This window comes from Hyalella azteca, unplaced genomic scaffold (genome assembly GCF_000764305.2).
Source record: "Hyalella azteca isolate HAZT.00-mixed unplaced genomic scaffold, Hazt_2.0.2 contig11709, whole genome shotgun sequence".
In the NCBI taxonomy this organism is placed as follows: domain Eukaryota; kingdom Metazoa; phylum Arthropoda; class Malacostraca; order Amphipoda; family Hyalellidae; genus Hyalella; species Hyalella azteca.
Window position 1 is genome coordinate 322,165 of NW_025941696.1, and position 22,075 is coordinate 344,239.

The 22,075-nt window shown below is 39.1% G+C and overlaps 2 protein-coding genes across 4 annotated transcripts in view; both read right to left on the bottom strand.

The window, feature by feature from the left end:
- The window catches only part of LOC108672797 (guanine nucleotide-releasing factor 2), a 77,254-nt gene extending 69,628 nt beyond the window's left edge, over positions 1 to 7,626 (bottom strand). Inside the window, exons 1-2 of one of the 3 annotated variants that reach the window (XM_047882966.1) lie at positions 4,769 to 5,506; positions 4,577 to 4,627 (exon numbers count right to left, since the gene is read on the bottom strand). In XM_047882966.1, the coding sequence (XP_047738922.1) occupies positions 4,577 to 4,627; positions 4,769 to 5,252 (535 nt within the window). In that variant the 5' untranslated portion in view covers positions 5,253 to 5,506. Of the gene's footprint in view, positions 1 to 4,576; positions 4,628 to 4,768; positions 5,507 to 7,471 lie in introns of those variants that run through there. The other 2 variants (XM_018160540.2, XM_018160532.2) reach the window with 2 other exon arrangements.
- A 1,781-nt stretch (positions 7,627 to 9,407) lies between these two features.
- On the bottom strand, positions 9,408 to 21,786 carry LOC108672799. The gene is made up of 13 exons (XM_018160543.2): positions 21,171 to 21,786; positions 19,820 to 20,486; positions 18,383 to 18,570; positions 17,838 to 18,013; positions 15,576 to 17,193; positions 15,132 to 15,299; positions 14,471 to 14,621; positions 14,076 to 14,293; positions 13,506 to 13,860; positions 13,157 to 13,260; positions 12,563 to 12,778; positions 11,988 to 12,130; positions 9,408 to 11,570 (listed from the first exon to the last, which is right to left on the bottom strand). The coding sequence occupies exons 1-13, from the start codon at positions 21,288 to 21,290 to the stop codon at positions 9,533 to 9,535; spliced, it is 6,162 nt and encodes a 2,053-aa protein (XP_018016032.1). The 5' UTR covers positions 21,291 to 21,786; the 3' UTR covers positions 9,408 to 9,532.
- Positions 21,787 to 22,075: the final 289 nt, after the last annotated feature.

Below are 22,075 nucleotides of genomic sequence, written 5' to 3' on the forward strand. Positions count from 1 at the left end.
GTTCGGTAATAAATTGACCAAAAAATATATAATTTATTAAATTTAATTTACTTATGACAAAACATAACCGATATTAAAATCGCAGCCCGTTATGAGAACCATCGCCAGCTGGAATTTTTTCCTCTCGGTGCTATTAATGCACAACCTTTCCTGCGTGATTCTTAATTAATATTCAGAAGAAGTAACAAGTTTCGATGTCTTTCAACCGTCCAAATAATGTCGAAGTCTCAAGATTCGCGGCTTTTTAAAAATTTTACATTGGGTTGCGAATAGCAGGCGATAAAATAGCCATTCCTCGCGCCAACACGAGTGCTGAAATGAATGATCTACAGTCCGTGCTGTGACAGCCTCAAAACGATAAATATTTCAAGAGACGCTCCATGTAAACTTACATTGGGCGCACATGGCGCTTAAACTTGTATCACCAAAAAGAAACGTAACGTTCACAACTCGTCAAGACGCATGGAAATTTCAATAATTAAATGCCATAATCAGGTCGAATACTTTCATTTTCCCTCAGTTTCAAAATTAATATACAGGATCTAGCCTATTCCCATTCGGTACTGTCTAAGTAAGCTTCCTATGTTAAGCATAAATAAATATTGTTCAAGTTTACTAGTCCAAATTGGTAAAGATTTATCTATAAATGTATGTATATACAATAAAAATTATTACGCAGGCTAACAAATTATACAAACATAATCTGGGCAGCTGCGACAGCCTCAATGCGACGGCGAAAAAAAATGAAGTTGTTGTGCCCGTGTGTAGCATCTGGAGCGACATAATTCAAGCAGGAAAGCGAAGTGGCAGCCATAACTCAAGGGAGGTCAGCACGAGGTGCCTCGTTACTTAACACTAAAACTCTTATTACTTGACGCAAGTGCACGCGAATTCGCAAGGCAGCAACCAGTGTCGAGCAACAACTTTTCCTCTCCGTGAACAGCCGAGAATTCTGTTCACGAGATATGCTCATCAATATGATAAAGTAAATCCTTATTTTTTTCAGCGAGAATTCGTCGTATGACATTTCACACAACTAAACGCAATTTCAAGACCGGACACAAACGATGGAACGATGGAGGCAATGAAAAGACGAGACGCAAACGATGGAAAACCGGGCAAATATCCTTTTTCATGACGGACAGTTAGTGCGGATCAATGTCTCGTGATGAGGTCTCATGCTACAAACGCTCTACCTTTCTAATGGTTCTTAACTCTCCTGTCTAATTGAGACCTCAACTTTGGTTATGCTCACCAAAAACCTACGCTCCAGTAGAAATCTCATTTGGTGACATTGATATAAGAATAATATTATTAAAATAATACCATCATACATACGAATTCGACTTAATTTCATAAGAGGGCGAATTTTCTTCACCACTTCGAGAGATGTGCGTTTAAGCAGAGATGAGGAGCCTATATAGAGAGCAGTGTAACGGGATAGCGGTGAGAAGCATGCATGTAACAGACAAGGCACATCACGGCAAGCACCAGGCGCAGCTCCGACAGTTGTTAGGACAGGCTCACAGTGATGCCCGCTCGCTCACTCCGTCTGGCTTGTGTTACGCAAGTATAAATACATTCATTCTAAACCTATTACATGTAGAGAGTGGCAAGCCCACAGCGTATTAAAAAACTGGTCTGTTCAATCAATATCTTGTTGAGAAAAACGTGGCAATTGATCTGAACAGGGCATGATAAAATGAACGAGAATTTGGAACATTAAAATGTTGACATCCGAGTTTTTTCACATGGTAAGTATTTATTAAAATCATAGAACTTCAAGCCTTCTTCATTATCATTGAAATAAATATCATTCCGAAATATACTTCTGAATATCATTGTGTTAGGCAGTATATATTTTTATTTAAAGTATACCAATGAATAGATTAAGAAGCCTATTAAAAATTAATGTCCAATTATATCCGCCTGCAATTTTACGAGTAAATTAACTAATTACCGTATGTATCCAAAGGCCGCGAAATTTTGAGTACTGCTTTGATTCAGTCAGGGTAAGACTAAACTAAATAAAAGGTTGCAGCAAAACGCTCTCTTCTGAATAAAAAGAGGCAGGAAAACACTCTCTTCATATCTTCTGAAGCTTTCATGTTCGAGGCAGCTTATATTATTTGTACATTTAAAAGTTAATCAGACTTTATGTCGAAATATGAGAGGCCCATGTTATGTAGCCAACTTTCAGCTGATAAGCTGCGTCCTGTGGTCTGAAATGACTGAACTGGCAACACAAATACAATAATGGGTGCAGTCTCATGATTATAATAAATGCAATATAAATCATTCGGTTCATTTTTTCATATTCCATTTTAATTTGGTCGATGTTTTTTTAAATGAAGAAAGAATTGTTAGTTGTGAGTAGGACGAGCTCGATGCCCAAGACGTACAGTAAAGTGAACTGCGGGTTGGGCACTGCCATGGCGACGTCTTGCGAATAACATCCGGCAGAGATCGTCTCCGGTTCATCAGTCAACACATTTAAAAGCGAGAGAACGAACAAGATGGCAGAACAAGCAAGAACGAGAATGAAGAATAAGTTTTATGCAAAATAGATGGAAAAACTATTGTTAGGACAGTAGCGACTTTTATGTTAAATAGTAAGGAGTACCGGTACATAAATATGTCTATTTCATATGGACGAAATGGTGGAAAAAATGCACATACGAACATGTTACGGAGCATAAACAATTATTTTTAATGCTAAATGACCATAATAGATTGAGCAGCTGGACATGGGACAAGGCTCGTATTATCGAATTAATTAAGTGCTTAGATTTAACTCCTACAACCTGAGTCTTGTTGTCCACTCAGTGGGCCAACACCTGGATTGCGCTGGAAGTTCCAGTGTTAAGTTGGTCGGACGGCAGGAACATAAAATGAACCTTCTAAGGCAAAGAAGACAAGTTCTAGAGGTTATTCTCAGGTTATTCTTCAACCTCTTATTCTAGCGGTTCTAAGAAGACCCAAAGATACATATACTCGGCAAACACAAACATTTTATATATTGAATCATGAATCCCGAGATTGGCATTTGCAGCAAACTGAAGAACAAAATTGTAATTCACACCAAATTAATCAAATAATATTTCATCAAAGAAATAGAAACCAAAGATAATTATAATGAAATAATTATTAAAATACAAGAAATTTGAGACCGCACGAGAAATTTTAAATTTAACTGAACACAGTGAAGTTTGTACGTACATAATTCATGCGGATTTTATAAGGACACCTAAATCAAAGCAATATCCAAAGCTCATTTTCTAAAATTTGAAATTTACCGATATTCATTTTTGTCACGGGGCATTATAAATCTTTCAAGGCAAGGCTAAAAAGGGTTCGAATGAATTGCAAAAGCCATCAATTTTTTTCGACGACCACGAATCTAAATTTGGCTGAATCCCTAGGGAGAAAGTGGAGCTATAAATGGCAAAACATAACTGGCTGCCGAAGCGCATGCGCAAAGTCATTAAGATGAACATCAGCGGCTGAGTTTATTTAGAGACCAGCATCCGTTCCGTTACTACGAGAAGCTTCACAGCGATGCCTGCCATTTGAGCGCTGGTGGAAATTTACGCGCTAGCAAATCGAACGCAGTCACACGGGGAACGTTATTCGCCATATTACAGCGGTCATGCGAAATTAACTACCAACAAATCTAAGCGAGTTAAAAATATTTATCTAAAAAATTATCTAAAAAAGTATTAATTATTATTAATTTTTTAAATTATGATAGCAACTGGACTAAGCTTGAGGCATTGCGCACGATGAAGCCATCACAACCCTCGCAAACGGTCGAATTGGCATTATTTTCCTTCGAGATAGAATACGATAATAATATGATGATACCAACATTTGTATAATTCACATTCGGTAATCAGAACTCAGTTTGTAAGGCAGCTCAATGGCTGCTGAGATAAACCTAAGCCATCAATTTATGCAAAGGACTGTCTCGTCTGCAGGCATCAAGTGGCGGCACAGCTTCCAATAAAATGTCATTTTCAAAATGTATGTATGCATTAAAACAGCAGAAAGAACATATCCACAGATACAAAGGTCATCCTATTGCAATTCATAAGTATTTAATTGCATGCTTACAATCACTGATAAAAGTAACAACCCATTAAATAGCTTAGACATCTGAGGAAAATTTCTGACATGCATTGTTAAATTAACACAATTAATTAGACCATTTTCGATCAAATTATCAAATTACCATAAATTTATTAACTACAATTTTGCTCGTCAACCTCAGCCAGATCGTAATCAATCCTTTAATAATAACCGAAGTTACGTTGACCAACCTGGTGGAGGCCATATAACGCAGGCTATCGATGATGACTGCAACCACATGGCGCCTTCTCACACAAATCAAGTCAATACACGCTATTTTTACACCTGATCGCTGATATATATTCCCCAAAAAATCTCTTACTTTCCAATGATGGTGTTTCTAAAATTATTTTGTATCCACATGGAATCCCTTATCGGCAGGAACAATATCATCAGTTGAAGGCCATCTGACCCAACAGAAATATTTACACAATAGTGGAATACTTACCATATGCCACGTTATATGTCCAAGCCAGATTCCTGTCTCCCAAGTCCTTACCTGAAAAAATAATTGAAATAATTAGAATTTTCCTCTTTCCAAAAGTATATAAATACAAAACAATGAAAATCAACACCAGCATGCATGCCGAGACAAGACACAGCGTTACGTTATGAATAGCTACGTTTAATTTCAACGAACCATAAGAAGTGCCGCAATTATCGGTCTCATCAACAAATGACAAGTCCATCCGTTCTTCGCCCTCTTCCACAACTTCCTCAAGATCCTCGGGATTCAGGGTAAGTGATTCGATGCCGTCACAACCAGTCGGTGTGGAAACCCTGCGTGGCGACGAACTCCTAGCAAACCGCTCCTTGATGAACGATGCGCCAGGAATACTCAGCAAGCTCCCAAAACTACTGTCGCGAACCGCAGGCAGTGAGAACGTTGATCCATAATGATTCTTACGCTCAAGTGAAACCTCACGAACGTAATTTGGTTCCTTAGAGACCGAAACGATTTCCTCTCTAGTGTTATCGCTTGATAAACCAGCCACAAAAGACGTTGCACCGAGAGACATTTTACGCCGTATGCCACCTAATCGACGTAACGTGCCACCACCATTGCTTGAAGAGAAGCGGTCACTTCTCTTGGGAAGGGGAGAATTATTTTCAGAATCAGACATCTTGGGCGAGGGAATGAGAGTAAACTTCGAGAAGAACAAGTCAGTTATGGCATAGAAATTTTACAAGCAATGACGTTGAAACTGTGGAGAACCTCTTGATGGCGTTTGACAACCATACCAAATGAAAACTAAACCTCAGTACATTTCCGGCACCTCTGAGACGACGTGCTGAGCCACAGCTCACTGCAGGCTACAGGATGCAAGAGACTCATTATCAGATTTGACATCCGGACATATCGTGACGAAACTTCAGGCCAATTCTGCATCACTTGCAAAGCTAACTAGTAAATTGTCTAACAAAAAATTCGTACTTAATTAAAATTTAAAAATTACACAAAGGGTAATCTTCAAAAGATTTGGGATGAACAGGTTGCAGTGCTGCAAAATACATAGATATATTTAGCAACTCTAGACATGATACACTTCCTAACTAATCAAATTCTTAGAAACATGTTGATATGCCATAGTGGCTTGTGGAACCAACAAACACAGATAATTCGTTGGCTGTCTTTAGCCTGCATTGGGTTAACTGCTGGCATTGCTGATTAAAACTCATGCTTTGAGTCGTGGCTTACATGTACATTGTACAGTCATACAGCACAGGGAGCATACTGTGTCTTAATGATAAGATAAAAGAAAAGAATATTGCTGAAAACAGCTGATAGCAGCAATAGCCTCACTTTTTAAAATGAAAAATAATAATGTAGCACCATGCCACCATATACCTATAATGTTCTACACTGAATGTTATAAGTTGTTAAAGTTAAAATTTAAAATAACCATAATTTATGAAAAGCTATTTAAAAGTAAACTGGAATCTTGTGGCATAAATTACATGCCCCTTAAGCAAATCTTAAGACTAAGAAAATAGTTCAGTCTGGTGCAATCAGCATAATAAAATTCAATGCAATAACTTAAGAGTTTTGAATAATAAATATTATAAATTTGATAAATGCATGCTAAAACAAGACCAGAGAAAAAAAATGCTACCTACAAAAAAAAAAAAAGAATAAAACATTTTCCTAAAAATAAATGCTAAAATCAATAAAAATATTAGACCTAAACAAATTTTAATCATTACAGTAATGATATCCAACAGGAACATGGTAGGTACCGGTACCGGACACCGGTAGCCTTAATTAAATAATGATGGTTGCCCATGCCCCACAAATGTCAACATTACAACAAAAGATTAGGTACCTAGGTATTCTGATTTACTACATTATAATGTATTCAGAACAGTAGAAAATTAATTAATTAATTAATCACACTTGCATTTGAAACAACTCAACAAGTCAAAACTCAAAAGTATATCATTATCATGTGTTTTTTTTAATTTAAAATTAAAAACACTTTAAAAATAGTTACATAAAAATTTACATGAAAGTGATGAAACTTATAACAGGTAGAATAATTATAGAATGTATACTTGCTGAAAGGTAGGCTATATTATATAGTATTGTATATTCTAGTCTCTGGTATCTCTACTTGATTATGATACTTGAGCAAAAACGCATTGCCATTGGGCAAGTAAAAAAAAAACTTCTAATTTTTAAGAAATTAAAGGAGTTAGGCTACCGAAATAAACTTGAATGGAATACACCTGTAACATCATTCACCCATGACCATCCGGTTCATCATTCACCCTGGTCCCTGGGTATAAATAAATAAAATCACCCATCCGGTTCACATCCTAATTTATTCGTCAATAGTGAAATTAACTAGGTACCTAGATATATAATAAAACTATAAATAAGTATTTAGGTACTCCCAAATTTTTATCAACAAACAAAACATTTTATTCATATGTATTATGTAGTACCTATCTGTATGCTTAGGTATATGCATAGAATGAAATTTAATTATGAAGTAGGTGTAGAAAAAATGCACATATATTTTATTTTTAAACCTACCGTATAGGCCGCTAATAGGCGTATACTAGGCTACGCCAAATACGGGAAATATTTTCATAGTCAACGGTCGTGACATGACCGGCAATGGCGCTACGACTCGATCAGTCAATGAGCGTTGCTTCTAATAGTGATAGTCTATCGAAGTCCGAACTTAGATAGACTAGTACCTATATAGAGAGTTAGAGACAATTTCTTTAGAAATAATAACGACCAAGAAATTTCCTGCGCGGCTTGCGCCCAAATTCCAGCTCCGGTATCATGTAACACATTAACTAAACATGCAGCAAGCATGAAACATAGACTAACCATCTTTCTCATTTTTCCCTGACATCCTCGTCGTCGTTGATTCCTCGTTGTTCAGTGTTTAATCTTATGAACTATATATACAACACTTTACCTAACATAGAAACGTACACAGCACTCTCTCAACCTCTCCCAATCCATGTTTTGGATTGATTGGAACTGTGGCGCCATCTGTTGCGAGCATGGTTAACTCAAACTGGCAAACTTTTTGCAGTCCAAAATAGTGTTTTCCGTAATGTAGAAAATATATATGTATATTTTCAATTTTCTCAAGTATTTGGAAAAATCGTAGTAGAATGACTTTAAGGAAAAACTACTTTCATAGTATAATTATGCGATGTAAACTAATATCGTACTACGAATTTTCCTCTTTAGTTAAATATATGAAAAATTGAAGAAAATTTTCATATCTATAAATTTTGTTTATAAGTACTGACAGAGGATATGGTTATTTATTTCTGTTTACTATTTACTAGACATGAAATTTAATCGATTTAAGTGGCACTGCGTTTAATGCTAGGCTTGGGTTTAATAGAAGGCAGAATTGGGTTTAATAGACGGCAGGGTGGCCTAGTGGTTAAAGTTCAGTACCCAGGGACTCGTTAAACAGGCCCAGGGCCTGTTTACGAGTCAATTTTGTTACCCACGGCTGCGCTCCCGTTGTGTGTGGCTGTCGCGCGGCCGAACCTTGAGTTTGGATACGCATTGTGGTCACCGAGACTTGAAAAGGACAAAAATTTAATGGAGAGTGTGCAAATAAGTGCAACAAGTATAATTCCAGGCTTGAAGGGCAAGTCCTATGAAGAAAGATTATGAAGCTTCCAAGCCTCTGTGATCGACGTCTGCGTGGGACCTCATTGAAGTGTACAAGTATACTCGTGGTTTATACAAGGTCCCAGAAGGATTACTAGAGTTTGAAACAAGAACTAACACCAGGGGCCACGGCTATAAACTAAAAAACTCATCCATGCGACAACATTTCTTCTCGCTTCGAATCAGACATGTGGAACAGCCTCCCCGATTACATAGTTGACGCACAGAGTATAAACGTGTTCGAAAAAAGACTAGATAATGTGGAAAAATGTTTGTTCAGACTTGAAATGCCTAACACCATATCGAAACAGGTGGAAATCTAGTAGTTATTGCAAACTATCGTCAGTCTTGAAAAATTCCGGTCAAAGGACATGCTTTTGGACCTTCTGTGAACAAGTCACGAAAAGTACAAGAATCGGAACGTCAGGCCCACTCTTCAGCGCCGGCATCGCTATGTTATGTTATATTATCTGACTTATTGACATGTCGATAGAAGTTCCACTCATGTTCCATATATAATTCATAGATACGCTGGATTGGTAGTGGGATCTTCCTGTGATGTGGTTTATATAATAGGCAAGACAGCAGGTGGACAGCGGCTGCGAAAAACTCCGTAAATTAAACGTTCTTTAAACATGAAGATAAGTGAAATGTGCAACATCTTTTGCATGTACTCCATTTAGTCGCCACTTTCTAGTGCTTCAGGAACAGATTCAGGTCATCAGAGATCATAATAAGGCTCACACCTACAACAATAATATAGCAAGGCTCACCTTTGCATTTACATGTTCTATAAAGTTGTATACAAAATACTTGTGTGCACGAACCATGTTAAGTAATCGCTAAAAAATTGCATCATTACAAATTTTTAAGCTGTTCCTTTAACAAAAACTCAATTCAATGAAAACTAGCACTGAAAAATTTAGAAGCACAAATCTAGGAAATCAGACACGAGCCCAACTTGGCAAATTCTTTTATCCCTTTCGGGAAACCAGATTATTCGAACTGAGAGTCTGAGCCCTGTCATTTAAATTTATGTTGTTTTTTTTACGCTAGTAGTCGAGTGTAAATGAGCCTCGGTTGTACAATGAACACGGTACTAAAGAACGGATAAAAAATAAAAAAATAGCAAGATCGAGAATGTATTCATCACGATATCATGATTTGTTAAGGCACTTCAAAATCATACAGGAACCCGTCTGCTAATACTAGGGCTTGTCGAACAACGTACTTGAGCTCAGTACTAGATTGTCAATTTTCCAGTGTTGAAGAAGTAAGATGCAGCTGCGTTAGATGATCTCGTAAAGCACACGATCCTTTACTGCTGATGACAAATAGAGCCTGCTGAAGCAGCTGCAACATGATCGAGCTCTCTTTGTACAAATTCAGTGACTGCGACTCAAAAAGGTAACTCTTACCGCAATTTTTTGTTTTAGCTCCTATGCCGGAACTTGTACGGGCAACTTCCTTGTATTCTCGCCATAAACTTTCGAGCAACATGACATCATCTTGTAAGCAGCATTGTTCAGCGATGTAATCCAGAATATCAACTAAAGCTTTGTTTGGATGCGTCTTATGAATTAGCGAGGACTCGGCAATGTGCGAGAGGAACAAAGAAGCTGTGCTGCGAACATATGGGTCCTCATCGTACAAAAGATCACATACAATCTTGACGAGATTTTCTTTGAGGCTCACCAAACTCCCGCCACCTGGAGTCATTAAGCGAGGTAAGAGCAAACCAACGCACTTCGCACTGCACAAACGATATACTTCTGCAGCGTTTTCCTGCGAGAAAGCGAGGACAGTTTTCGAGAACAGCATCAATACATCATCTGTGAATGAAACACGAAGAGAGCTGAGTAGATAACTCATGAGGGTCAACAGGTCCCTTTGAGCTGCAGCGTTCAGATCGCCTCTCAAGACCGACATCAGCGCATGATGACACATGCCGTGACAATCGAAGTTTTTAGTCATGTCTTTCACAATTGATTTTCTGGAGTCAAATAATCGACAAATAGTTCGTAAGAAATTTGCGGAATTCATGTTCAGTTCACAGTACAAAATGTTCTTTAATAGATTCTCTAAAATAAACCAGTCGCTATCATCTAAGGGATAATTTTGTACCTGAAGCTCTTTCACCCAGAAATCCGCGGCGATTTTAGCAGATTCAGGAAAGCTGCCAAAGAGATGTGTTGAAACCGTGATTTCTCTTCGAGATGCGGGTGCAGCGCGCAATTGGTACATGATGGTTAATTCAAGGAATCTTTCAGAGCCAGGGTGATGAAGTCTAGCTCCACCGAAAATCAATTTGTCAACAAAAAGCGAATAATCGTTTAGATGCATGAGACATTCGCATGCTAAGCTCCGATTTATGAAGCATTCCCCATCACGCATGAAAACTTTCGCTGCTACCGAGCACAGCATTTCAGAGGGATTTTCATTAGGAATAGAATCAACAGGTATTTTAGTTCGTTGGATATAGTACTTGAGGAGCAGCAGGAAGCCATTCCTTTCATTGCTACTAATACAATTATGTTCACGAACGATGTCCCGAGCTGATGCCTGCGCAGGATTCCCGGAGTGTTCGTAGAGTTTGTCGAGGAGAACTTCAATGAAACATGTCTGCTCAGCCCGGGGTATGAGCGACAAAAGGCTTTTGGCTGCTAAAGAACGAATATAAAAAATAGACGAGCCAAGCAGTAAACGCAACGATTCTTGAAAGCCCGCAATGACTTCCTTGAACTGATCATCACACAGTTGTAGACCAGGTGACAAGCGCGATAGTAAGCACAGGACAGGGATTACCACTGATGATAACTCGACTTCGTTCTTCTCAGCCTGAGCATTTTTCTGAATGACATTTTTATCAACAGAAGTTGTGATGGCAGCCGTATCATTTTCTTCCCCACGCTCTGAATTTGATGCTTTATCGCACACAGATTTCGTTATTTGATAGTCTCTATTAATATTCTCCAGCTCAGGGATTTCGGAAGCTAAAGGACATGTACTGTCTACAATTATATGGCTGCTATTTCGAGACGCAATATTCTGAAGCGCAGTAAATTTGACTGTTTCACTATCTGCTTTACATTTATAACAGCTGCCACTACTTCGGCCAACTGCAAAGGCAGTCTGGCGCAGGAGCTTCAGCAGGGCGCGCGTCAGGTCAGGGTGCGAGGCTATGAACTGTGGGGCGATGAGGCTGTTGTAGTCCGACGAATCATCCGCCACTTTCTTCTGTCCCACCAAACGCGTCACAACGCTCCCAAAAAGCTGCAGTCCTGCGTTCCTAGCAGCCAGTAAGAAAATACATAATCCAAAATTGCTTCTTGATTTTTTTCAATTGTACATTTTTCATTGCACTGATGAAATGTCATGGATTAGTCGCTAAAATAATTCTGAGCAGAATCACGATTCGAATCAGATAATGTAGAAATTAGCCAGATATTACCGGTAGTTCTGAAGAATCACGAGTGGAAATGAATCTTGTACGTTATATAATGACGGCTACAAAAACGTAAACAACAGCCATCCAGTATAACGCAAGCAACAAATATTAGTTATGTTTCAACAATAACCAAAAAAGAACTTTGGCAACAATGAAATCTGCTGGCACACCTATTTAGAAGCATCAAACGCAATTATACAGCGGCATCTTCATAAATACTACACGAGCAAATCCTAATATTAAGGCTGGTAGGCTTACCTGCATCGCCAGCACGAAGAAGTGAAGGCCGCGATGCAGGCGGTGGCAATGTCGTCGAGACGATGGCAATGCTGCAGCTGCTGCACAATTCCTTGCAGCAAATGCAGCACCACGCTGCACCGGCAGTCCGAGCCTTCACTTTCCTATAGGAACATAATAATGGAACAGACGTTGGTTTGTGTCTGTTTCAACACAAGTCGAAGCAGAGATAAACGTGAGGGAGCAAACGAGCATGGTTGATGCTGAGCGTTTGCAGTGGAACATATAGTATCGTATAACCGGACCTGAGGCCATACTTTCATAACTCGCTAAGTGAACGTAAGTACTTACGCTCTATTTTCTTGTCTATGATTGGTAGATTTTGCTTGAAAGGCCGTCAATAATTGGCTGACGAACTTACGATCTCTTAACTTTTTTGAAAGTATAAGCCCTGTTCTTTATCTCACGATATTTGCGCAGAATGAACTTTTCACCGCGCAAGATAATAACTCGCATTTTCATTGCCATCACTATGAAAGAGTATCATGATGACATCATCATCAGAGATTGAGACAAAAGCAAGCAAGGGTCTAGACCTGTTGCCCATGACACGCGTGCTGCAGCAGAGTGTGCAGGGTGTGTAGCAGTAGTCGCGGCGGGGAGCCTCGTGAGGCGTGGTTGTGGTCCGCAACACAGAGAGCCTGCGACAACATCGCTAGTCCTGCTGCCCGCCGCGTTACAGACCGGCGAGCGGAGGCCGCGCCAGCGTCTCCCGAGTCCAGGGCAAGCTCCCGTACAAGCGTGCAATGTAGCTATCGCGGAAAAAAATATTGATTACTTATTATTCTGCGCCATGTATCTTCCAAGTCTAGTTGTTGAAAGTCCATGGCAAAGTTGAACGACAATGCACAAAAAAAACATGGCTATTATTAGGTGGCGTGCAAAAAGGTCGTACCACTAGAAAATAAACATATTTCGATTAGAAGAGAACAAAATTTTAATATCAAGGCCCGTTTTCAACGCAGGGTCGCTCTTGCTCACACGCAAGAAAAAACTAGCGAATTTGAATTCAATACGCAGGTTGGGGATAGAAACTCAAATTCATTTTTGGCATCAGAGTCATTGGTCAATTGCAATATTTCAACACAATGTATAAAATATTGATGCGTCAAGAAGATGTAAACACTGACTAGCTCATCCAGGAGGTCGTATGTGGAGGAGTTGGTCAGTAGCGCGGACGCGACTCGAGTCAGACAAATTTTGGCCGCCTCGATTGCCCCTTTGTGGCGCGTGCCTGAAATCAATGCAAAACGATTTTAACGATGAGCACAATTAAACAATTGCAACGTTTTACGAGGAGAAGATGGATATATGTCGTTTCAATACATCTATTTCATACGATGCCTTAAAATTATCCAACTTCAAAGTTCTAATTAGAGATAAAAGATAGGGAATTCAATACAGAATTTACTCCTAAAAGATTTAATAAAAGATGTACTATTTTTCCAGATTTTCACATTATTATTGACAACAACACACCTGTAAGCGTTCGCAGAAGTACGCAACTGACGGCACGCTGCACTGCGGTTATTGGCAGGAAGATGAAACATTTTTCAGTTGTAGCAGTAAGGTGGTTTTCAATCTTTCCAGTATTCCAGTTTGTTGAGGTCTTACCCAGGTTGCTTCCAAATAAAGTTGAGCTTGCAGCTTCAGTAAGCGCAGCAATGTCGGTGGTGTTGGTGTTCACTTTAGTTGCTAAGGCAGACGAAGTTTCATCACTAACATCCGAATTGTCAACAAAATCGTTACTAGTTTCCTTTGTGACGGAGTCATTGTAGTCGCACACTTTGATGTACGGCAGACTTATTACTGTCGAGCTGACCAGACAAGCAGCCTGCAATGAATGCAAACAATCAGCATCATGTCGCTGGAAGTAATAGCTCCTGCTACAATTATTTACCTCAATTCTCGAAATCACAAACGATATAATGTTAATAGGCTGAAGAAATTATAGTTACCTTGATACTTTAAAATACACCTATGACCAAGAACTGCATTTGTAAACTGAAATTTTAGTGTAAATATGTAGGTATATTTTGTAAGTGGCACCTTGATTGTCTGCCAGCAGCAAGATAGCACCAGCTGATGTTCGCCAGATATGGCTCCGCAGTCCATGCTGAATTCGTCATCATCACAATGATGAGGCGGAATATCAATGCCAATATCCGCGCTTACTTCAGTTTCAGGCTTGGAGGAGTTGCTCGATTTGCACGCTTGTATTATGGCTTCGATAGATTCGCTGATCTCGGAGAATGAAGGAGCGACAGCTGGAAAACGTATGCAAAAATGTATTACACATAAGATAAGTATCCAATTACACAGTTGCATATTTGATCGAAATTGCTGAGCATGCTATCAAGTCCTTTCCCGGATATGTAAGTGGCTAGCATACTACCGCCCTAAAATTTGATCCAAACAATCTTTATTTATGAGATTTTGTTTACCTGAACCTTCACTCGCAGCAAGAGCCATTCTGCCAAGCATGAACTCCACGGCCTCCTCAGAGAGGAGTAAAACTTCAGTTAGAAGATGTGCATAAATATCTTGTGCGCTGCTGTCAATGGAGCCGTTGGTTTGTAGGACCGAATGTATAGCCTGTAATTAGAGAAAAATTGTAGCAGCACGAACTAATCAGCAATCTTCTTCTTGAACTAATCAGCAAACCTATATTTGAAGCACAAATGAACAAAACGAAAAGCAATGGAGCAACGGAGTGGATGAGGTAAACCTCAGGTAACTTGCGAAGAGTCGTAGATGCAAATCAATCCATTTAAATTCAGAATCAGAATAGTTCACCTATAGTGCTATCAAAACAAATTTAGAAACACCACGGTACAAACGGAGAACATAAAACGAAATGCAGGCTCCAGTGTTTTGAGGACAAAGTTAGGGTTTCAGTTGGTTTTTCTTCGATTAAAATGATTTCGGTTCGAAAACTTTCACTGTGGGGGGAAGATGATTCGATATCGGGATCGGAATTGTTAAATCTTAAGAATTATCTGTCATAACCAACGTCCAGTTGACGTGATAGTAGTTGACACGTAAAAGAGACAGCAATTTATACTAATAAATAATGTTGAGCTGGCAATTTCTCATAGTACCAACCAACAAGGTGCCATGTACGGGAGCTGAGGTGGCAGCGTGAAGCAGATTGTGCCGCGCTGCAGCCAAGTCTCGAGCAGCTTTGCTGAGTAACACGCGTATCATCAATATCACGTCGTCATCAGTGCTGGGGTTAGGTCGCACTGAAATGTCAGGCACCTGAAGCAGCACCTGAAACAGTCATCATTGAGCAAAGTTGTTAAAATGTGATTATTTCTACAAATTAACTGCAAAAAATCCTTGCAATTAGATATTAGTTCATTAATATTCATCAGTTTCATACTCTGGACAATGTGCAGAAAGAAGATACCCGACTAACTGCCGGTACTAAACCTGGTCCGGAAAATTACCATAATTGAGCAAACATGATTTTCAGGTTAAACATTCGATATTTTTTATATTTTATTTAAACAACAAATAATAAACTATCTACATAACTAGACGTACCTGCTCCAAAGATAAATCCAAGACTGCGGACATTCGTTTGATGGCAGTTATCAGCACACGCAACACGAGGGCCCCACTCTCAGCGACACTCATTTTTGGGCTATCCAGCAGTGCAAAGGCGTCTTTCAGGTGCCCTGATAAAACCATACACGCATGGCCGCCGCCTCGCACATTTCCAAACCGACTCTTGGTTGCTGATATTTCCTTGTAGTCACTGGCTCTTACTTCAGAGATTCCAGTTGGCGAAGTTTCGATAGTTTCAATAGAATTTTTGGGTGTTTCAGATTCGTTCTGGTACTCTAGTAAAGAGCACAAGCAAAAGGATTTGTATTTGTTCTTAGACGTAATTTCAAGATGGGCTGCACGCAACGTTATATCATTCAATGACTCGTTTTTTCCTGAAAATGCATTGCGCTCAAGATACTGTAGCCAGGCATTGTCACTCAATGTCATAAGAATACATTCACTTTCATCTCGTACATCGTTCATTTCATGTATTAGTAGAGACATCATTAGAGGGACAGTGTAAGGCAGAGTTAAATCACAAACTCGGAGACGATGATGAGCACGAAGACTTCCAATATCCGTGGAACATGATGGGCAAGAAAAGGCGCTGAAATTAAACGACATATCCAGATTTTGTCTGTATTGCGGCTGAAATAAGTATTCTTGCAATAGCCACGCGTCGTCAATGCTATGCAAGTCAAGAAATTTTTTAACAAGTACGATGGTTGAGACTTGATTCGGCTTAACGTCTTTGGAAATTTCAGAGGAGAAATGGATAAGCAATTCTTTGTACAGTTGAAGAGAAAGTATTATCCTCTGGTAATTGCCTCTGCTTATTAATTGATTGTGCAAGAAACGAACAAACCACAACACAAGTTTGGAGCATGTAAACAACTTATCGCCTATTTCATCCAAAGGGATTTTTGTGTCGGCTTCCAAAAACAGTTTAAATGGTCTAATGCCTTTATAAATAGTAGTTTTAAGCCTTGATAGTAGATGTTTGAAACTCTTTACAAGAGACAACCGAAAAATGGAGCAGTCAATGTTGATGTTAAACACCAAGAAGTTTCGAATTAGATGAGCTTCAAGTTCAGTGACGGGCGTTGAAGGCTTGTCAGGTTGGCACAGCAAAGCAAAAGCGTCGGCACGCACGGCAGAGACGGGGTGACTCAGAGCCTCCAACAAAACATTCGCAGGACATAACGCTGCAGCAGGTGATTCAGAAATAGAACTTTCCTCAGGTAGTAATACTGAGTTATCCACGCCAGGATTTCTTGCAACATTATTCGAAAATTTATCCCCGCTACCGTTTGAGTCAGGGGTAGTAGACATTTCAGTAACAACAATTTTAGTACATAGGCTGTCATTACAGATACTATTGATATCTTGGTAGGTAGAACCCTCTTTCTGATGCATCGCCTCTTGACATAACCCGCCAACGAGGCACCGAACATGACAAGTCAAGGCGCTGTCAGAATTCTTCAGTATGGCTATCCTTGCCAGCCACCCTGCGTCCGTGTCAGGACAGCTAGTAAGAAGACCTTGCAATAATAATGAATAGTGACGCAGAGTTATGGGCAACCACAAGGTTATGCAGTTGTGTTGAGTTACTCTGAAAGGATAAATCAAAATTATGTGTAAATTTTTAAACACAAAAGCCTGCGACATAAAAAAATATACTAAAAATATAAAATATGCTCCCGATCTCTGCCGCGTCTACGTCGTGGGGGTACCCTGGCCTACGCGTCGGCCGGATACCCGGCATTCGCGTGGGCCAGGCCAAACGGCAGAGGCCCCCCCGCCCGGATCGCTACCGGACGGAGGCTCCGTCACTTTTTTCTGCTAAGGGCAGGGGAACCCCGGCCTCCTCTTCCCCCTACCCACATCTTTGGCTGCCTATCTTCCTAGGGGCTCCTTGTGCCCTGCTCTCCTCCCATCTCTTCTTCCTGCTCGTTCTTCTTCTCCTGGCACAGGGTATACACCCCAACCCTGGCCCGCACCCCCCCTGCTCGGTCTGCTCCCTACCAGTCACGTGGAGTGGACATTCGTTCTGGTGCACCTGGTGCAGTGCACGGTTCCGGCCCCCCGCCCGCCACCAGAGCCTCCCCCCCGGCGAGCGTGACGGTCGCAACCAACAACAACAACAACAACATAAAAAAATATCAGTGGCAATATGCAGCAAGAGAATCTTTTACATTTCAATTGGGTTATTTTTCAATTACTTGTCAAAAACCTAAGCCAAAAGTTCTAACACACCTGATGTCGGACGTCAAGGCTGATAGGAATCCTTTCCAAAAATGCCTCATCCAAAGAGGCTCTGGTAGAGAGACCAGAAGAAGCTTGTACAATGCAGTGACGCTCATGGCTAAATGCGAACTGCGCAAGCCACTGCACATGCCCTCACACAGCGCCTTGCCTCCTCGTCCGATCATCTGGGAATACAAAAAAATTAATATATTTTTTAATTTAAAAAGGCCAAAAACAATAGCAGGACTTCTTTTGACTGATTTCCAGTATTCAATATTTTCCGACCTACAAGAAATTATATTGAAATGAGAAGGATCTGCATGAATTATTTATTGCAACATTACAAGGATTTAATCGCAAAGATTAAATATTCAGTCAGAAAGACATCATTTACAGCTGTAACATGTGTTTTTACCTTATGAATTCTAATCACAAACAGAAAAGCGTTAGTTGAACTGCATACATGACTGGAGTGGCAGTCATACTAAGCAGACAAACTTCCTTAAATAAGACTCTCTCAGTTGACATCTAGTATACCTACTGTGTATACATACCTCCACTGCTGTAAGGTGCCGGCCAATCAGGATAGCCTGCAGTGTTGAATATGCTGCTCTAGAAGACCACAATCCTGATTGAAAGACTGATTTGCACAGGAGATCTGCTCCGGTAGAGGGATTTGCATGGAGAGTGTCGAAAATGCTTATAACATTGGACAAGATTTTGATGCACAGCCCAGGCACACCTGTGTAATGTAAAATATTCAATTAGCATAAACCATCTCAAAGTTTGTTAGTCAGGTTATAAATTGTGCAAAATTCTATTAATGTTATTAATGAATATCTCAGAAATAATTATTAGTTGATTGAAAAAGAGTAGCAACTATGCTACCATGGCTTGAATTCAGAAGCTAGCTGCAACATGGCATCAATAATCAGAAGGTCAAAACCCATTTATATCCGCCCTTATTTGGGCCATTTAAACCATCTCTCTCGTTTTATCAAAATAGAGAAAGATGGTTTCAAATCTGCTGAGAAATTTGGATTAGTGCAAACCTTAGTAATGTTAATGACATTTTGATCTCAGAGATGATCATGGTTTTACTTGACATCTCATAAATAAAAATGATGGGTACATGATACTCTATTGCATAGATATAAAATAAACACATGAACACAAAATGTTACAATTATTAATTGATAATAAGAAGGTGAAAATAGTCTCCAGTTTATCACTGTAATGAAGACAATACCTAGGTACGGACATGAAATGTACATTTTCAATTTGTCTAATACAACCTTAGAAATTCTGAGTCCACAAACTTTCCGCAGGAGCAGGAGCACAGAAGATAAGAAATTGTGAGAATTGGCTCATTAAAAAAACTACAGCAGCAATAAGCAGAATTAGTTCAAATTAACATTTACATTTAGTCTATTAGTAAATATTCAGAAGGTTAAGACCTAATGATCATATTAAATCAGCCTGAGCTCAAAATAATAAAAACCAATTAACAAATAATCCTTAGTATAGGTATGTTTTGGACGTAGTAGTCCCAACTCCCAGGCCATGACAGATGGCTGCCTCTGAACATCTCGCATCTGCCCTCATATGAGCCAGATGATGCATGATGCTGTGGCTTGCTTCTGTGGCATGATGCAGGAACAACAACTCCTCCATCCCTCTGATCCTGGAAGTGAAGGTTTGCTGGACCCAGTCCAATAGCCGCACTGCACAGAGTGTGCAGATGGTCCAGAGCTGGCAGCAGTATTCAGGAGAGGTATCACCAGTGTTCTGAAGAGTGTGCTCATCAGTTCTGCTTCTCTTGTTCCAAACATCAGCCAGATCCACCCCATCTGCCGCCTTAGTGCTGTGGTTACTGCTGCTATGTGATCATAAAACTTTACCCAAGTATTCATCAACACTCCTAGATTGCAAGAGTTTCGATCTAACAATATGGAAAACAATCACTTAAACCAACTATATGGAGAACAAACCTTTAACTGGACTCTCCCAGTGATTTGATAGAATTTTGAGCAAAGATCCACCTTCTTCTTCATGAAGAGAGCATATACTTAAAAGTAGCTCATTCACTTCTCCCAGTTGATCATGTTCAAAATCAAACTCTGAGAGATACATGTTAATTTTATCCTTGACTTTTTCTGTCCACAATTCAAAAACCACAAAAAGCTGATAGAGCCATGAGGCATCAACTATAGAGACAAGATTGTCAAGAAGAATAAATATATCTATAATGCTAAATGCTGTTGACTTCTTGAACAGGAATGCAGGCATTACTTTGACAAGGCCATGAAGCCATGCAAGAAGAATTTGATCATTGAAATTTTCTATACAACCATGAGTACAGCAAGAGCATTTTGACTCAGCTGATGATAGTTTTGAGAAATTAGGTAAATTCTCATAAGGATAGTGAGTAAGCACATTGTAAAAAAGGGAATATAAGTGCTTATCGGCATCAGTAGGATACAAATGCTCAAGCAGCACAGCAATGCTAGAAGAGGCTAGCACGGAGGCATCAAATGGAACTTGATGTGGTGTGGCAGCTACCACAGTGAACAGCTTGTCAAGCAGGCCTTGCAGTTGTTCTTTATCACAGGTTTTGCAAGGATGAGCAGCAAGTTCTTGAGCAAATTCATAGACTGCCTGGAAAACATCAAACAGACGTCAAAATTGTAAGCATAATAAAATTAATCTAATATTTTTTATTCCAAATTGGCATCACAGATTGTAAGTGTAACTGAGATACCAACAATGTAAGTATTAAGAGATATTATAACTAATTAATAATACTAATTTATGAAATGATTTATGTCTTCACATGAAAAAATAAGAAATAACATTCAAATTCCTTACTGACAGAAGTTGCCACTGTACACATTTCATTTCTGAATTTATATTTTAAACAGAATAGAATGAAAATTCTTGATACCTTCACTTTTAATGATACATATACTTCCCTTCCAGAAACAAAATGTGGTTTTGAACTTATATGTATGCATTGGAATGTAACCAAGTGAAGTTACAATACAGAACAGAATGTAGCATGTACACACAGTGACACAGATGACATTGATGGGAGGCAGGTGCTATACTGCTATGCAGAGGCAACCAAGGTGTCAGTTATGGTTGTTGAAAACAAAACAATCATATAAATGGGATTGAATAAATATTTTACCATCAAGCCCTACGCAATATTTAATTAAAAAAACATTCAAATTTCTGAAATTTTGTAACTCAAAGCAATAAATATACACATAGTTCAAATCCCCTTTCCAAAAGAACTACCTACAGCTTTGTTTACATTAAAATTAGGTAATTTATACTTACTCTTAAATTGAGAATAGATTTCTCTCTTTTCAGAGAAGTTGAAGACTCTCCATTGTTTCCAATGAGAGCTTTTAAGCATGCAGATAATGATGTTACTTTGTTGGTTACTTGGACCTTCATATTGATGATAAACTTTGACTAATGGACTAAAATTAATTTATAAGAGAAATCCATAGATTGAAATGAAATAAATATATACAAAGTAGCTCCATGACTGTTCTGAAACAATTTGAATTTCAATTCACTTAGAAGTTAGAATTCATGTTTCGGGTGGATCTTTTTGTGCATAGGTACTCAAAATTATTATAAAAAACACTTCCATCACTTATGATCACTAGTTTCTATCTCAGATAATTCTACTTTATATCCCCACACATTTGACTTAGCTTATAGCAGTGCCACACAACTAACTGCTTTAAATTGGCAACTCCAGTAGTATATCTAGTCAAGTCTAATATCTGTGTGTTTAAGTAATGTTGAAGAGGAGCATATTGTTCCTCTTGGTTTAATCTTGGATTAGGATCAGTTTCTTACTTTTCATTCCTGTCCTGGGAACTTTGGACTCTGGACAGGACTCCCGTCGGAGTGCTGCTGGACAACTGAAATAGCCCAGCATTGCCCAATACCAACATAATTTTCATACTTCACCCCGTGGGTGAGCATGCTGCTGAGCAAATTAGCCAACATGATTACTTGCCAGGGTTGGCGATTTTTTTGATTTTTTTCGAAAAAATCAAAAAAATCAAAAATGATTTTGATTTATTTTATTTTTTTTTATTTTTTTAGCTTTTTTGTCTTTTTGAAGTATTAATTTTTATGTTGCAATTAGCCTACTAACAATAACAGTATATGGATCATAATGGATGGCTAAAAAGGGCACTTATTGCCTTCAATAATGGCCAACA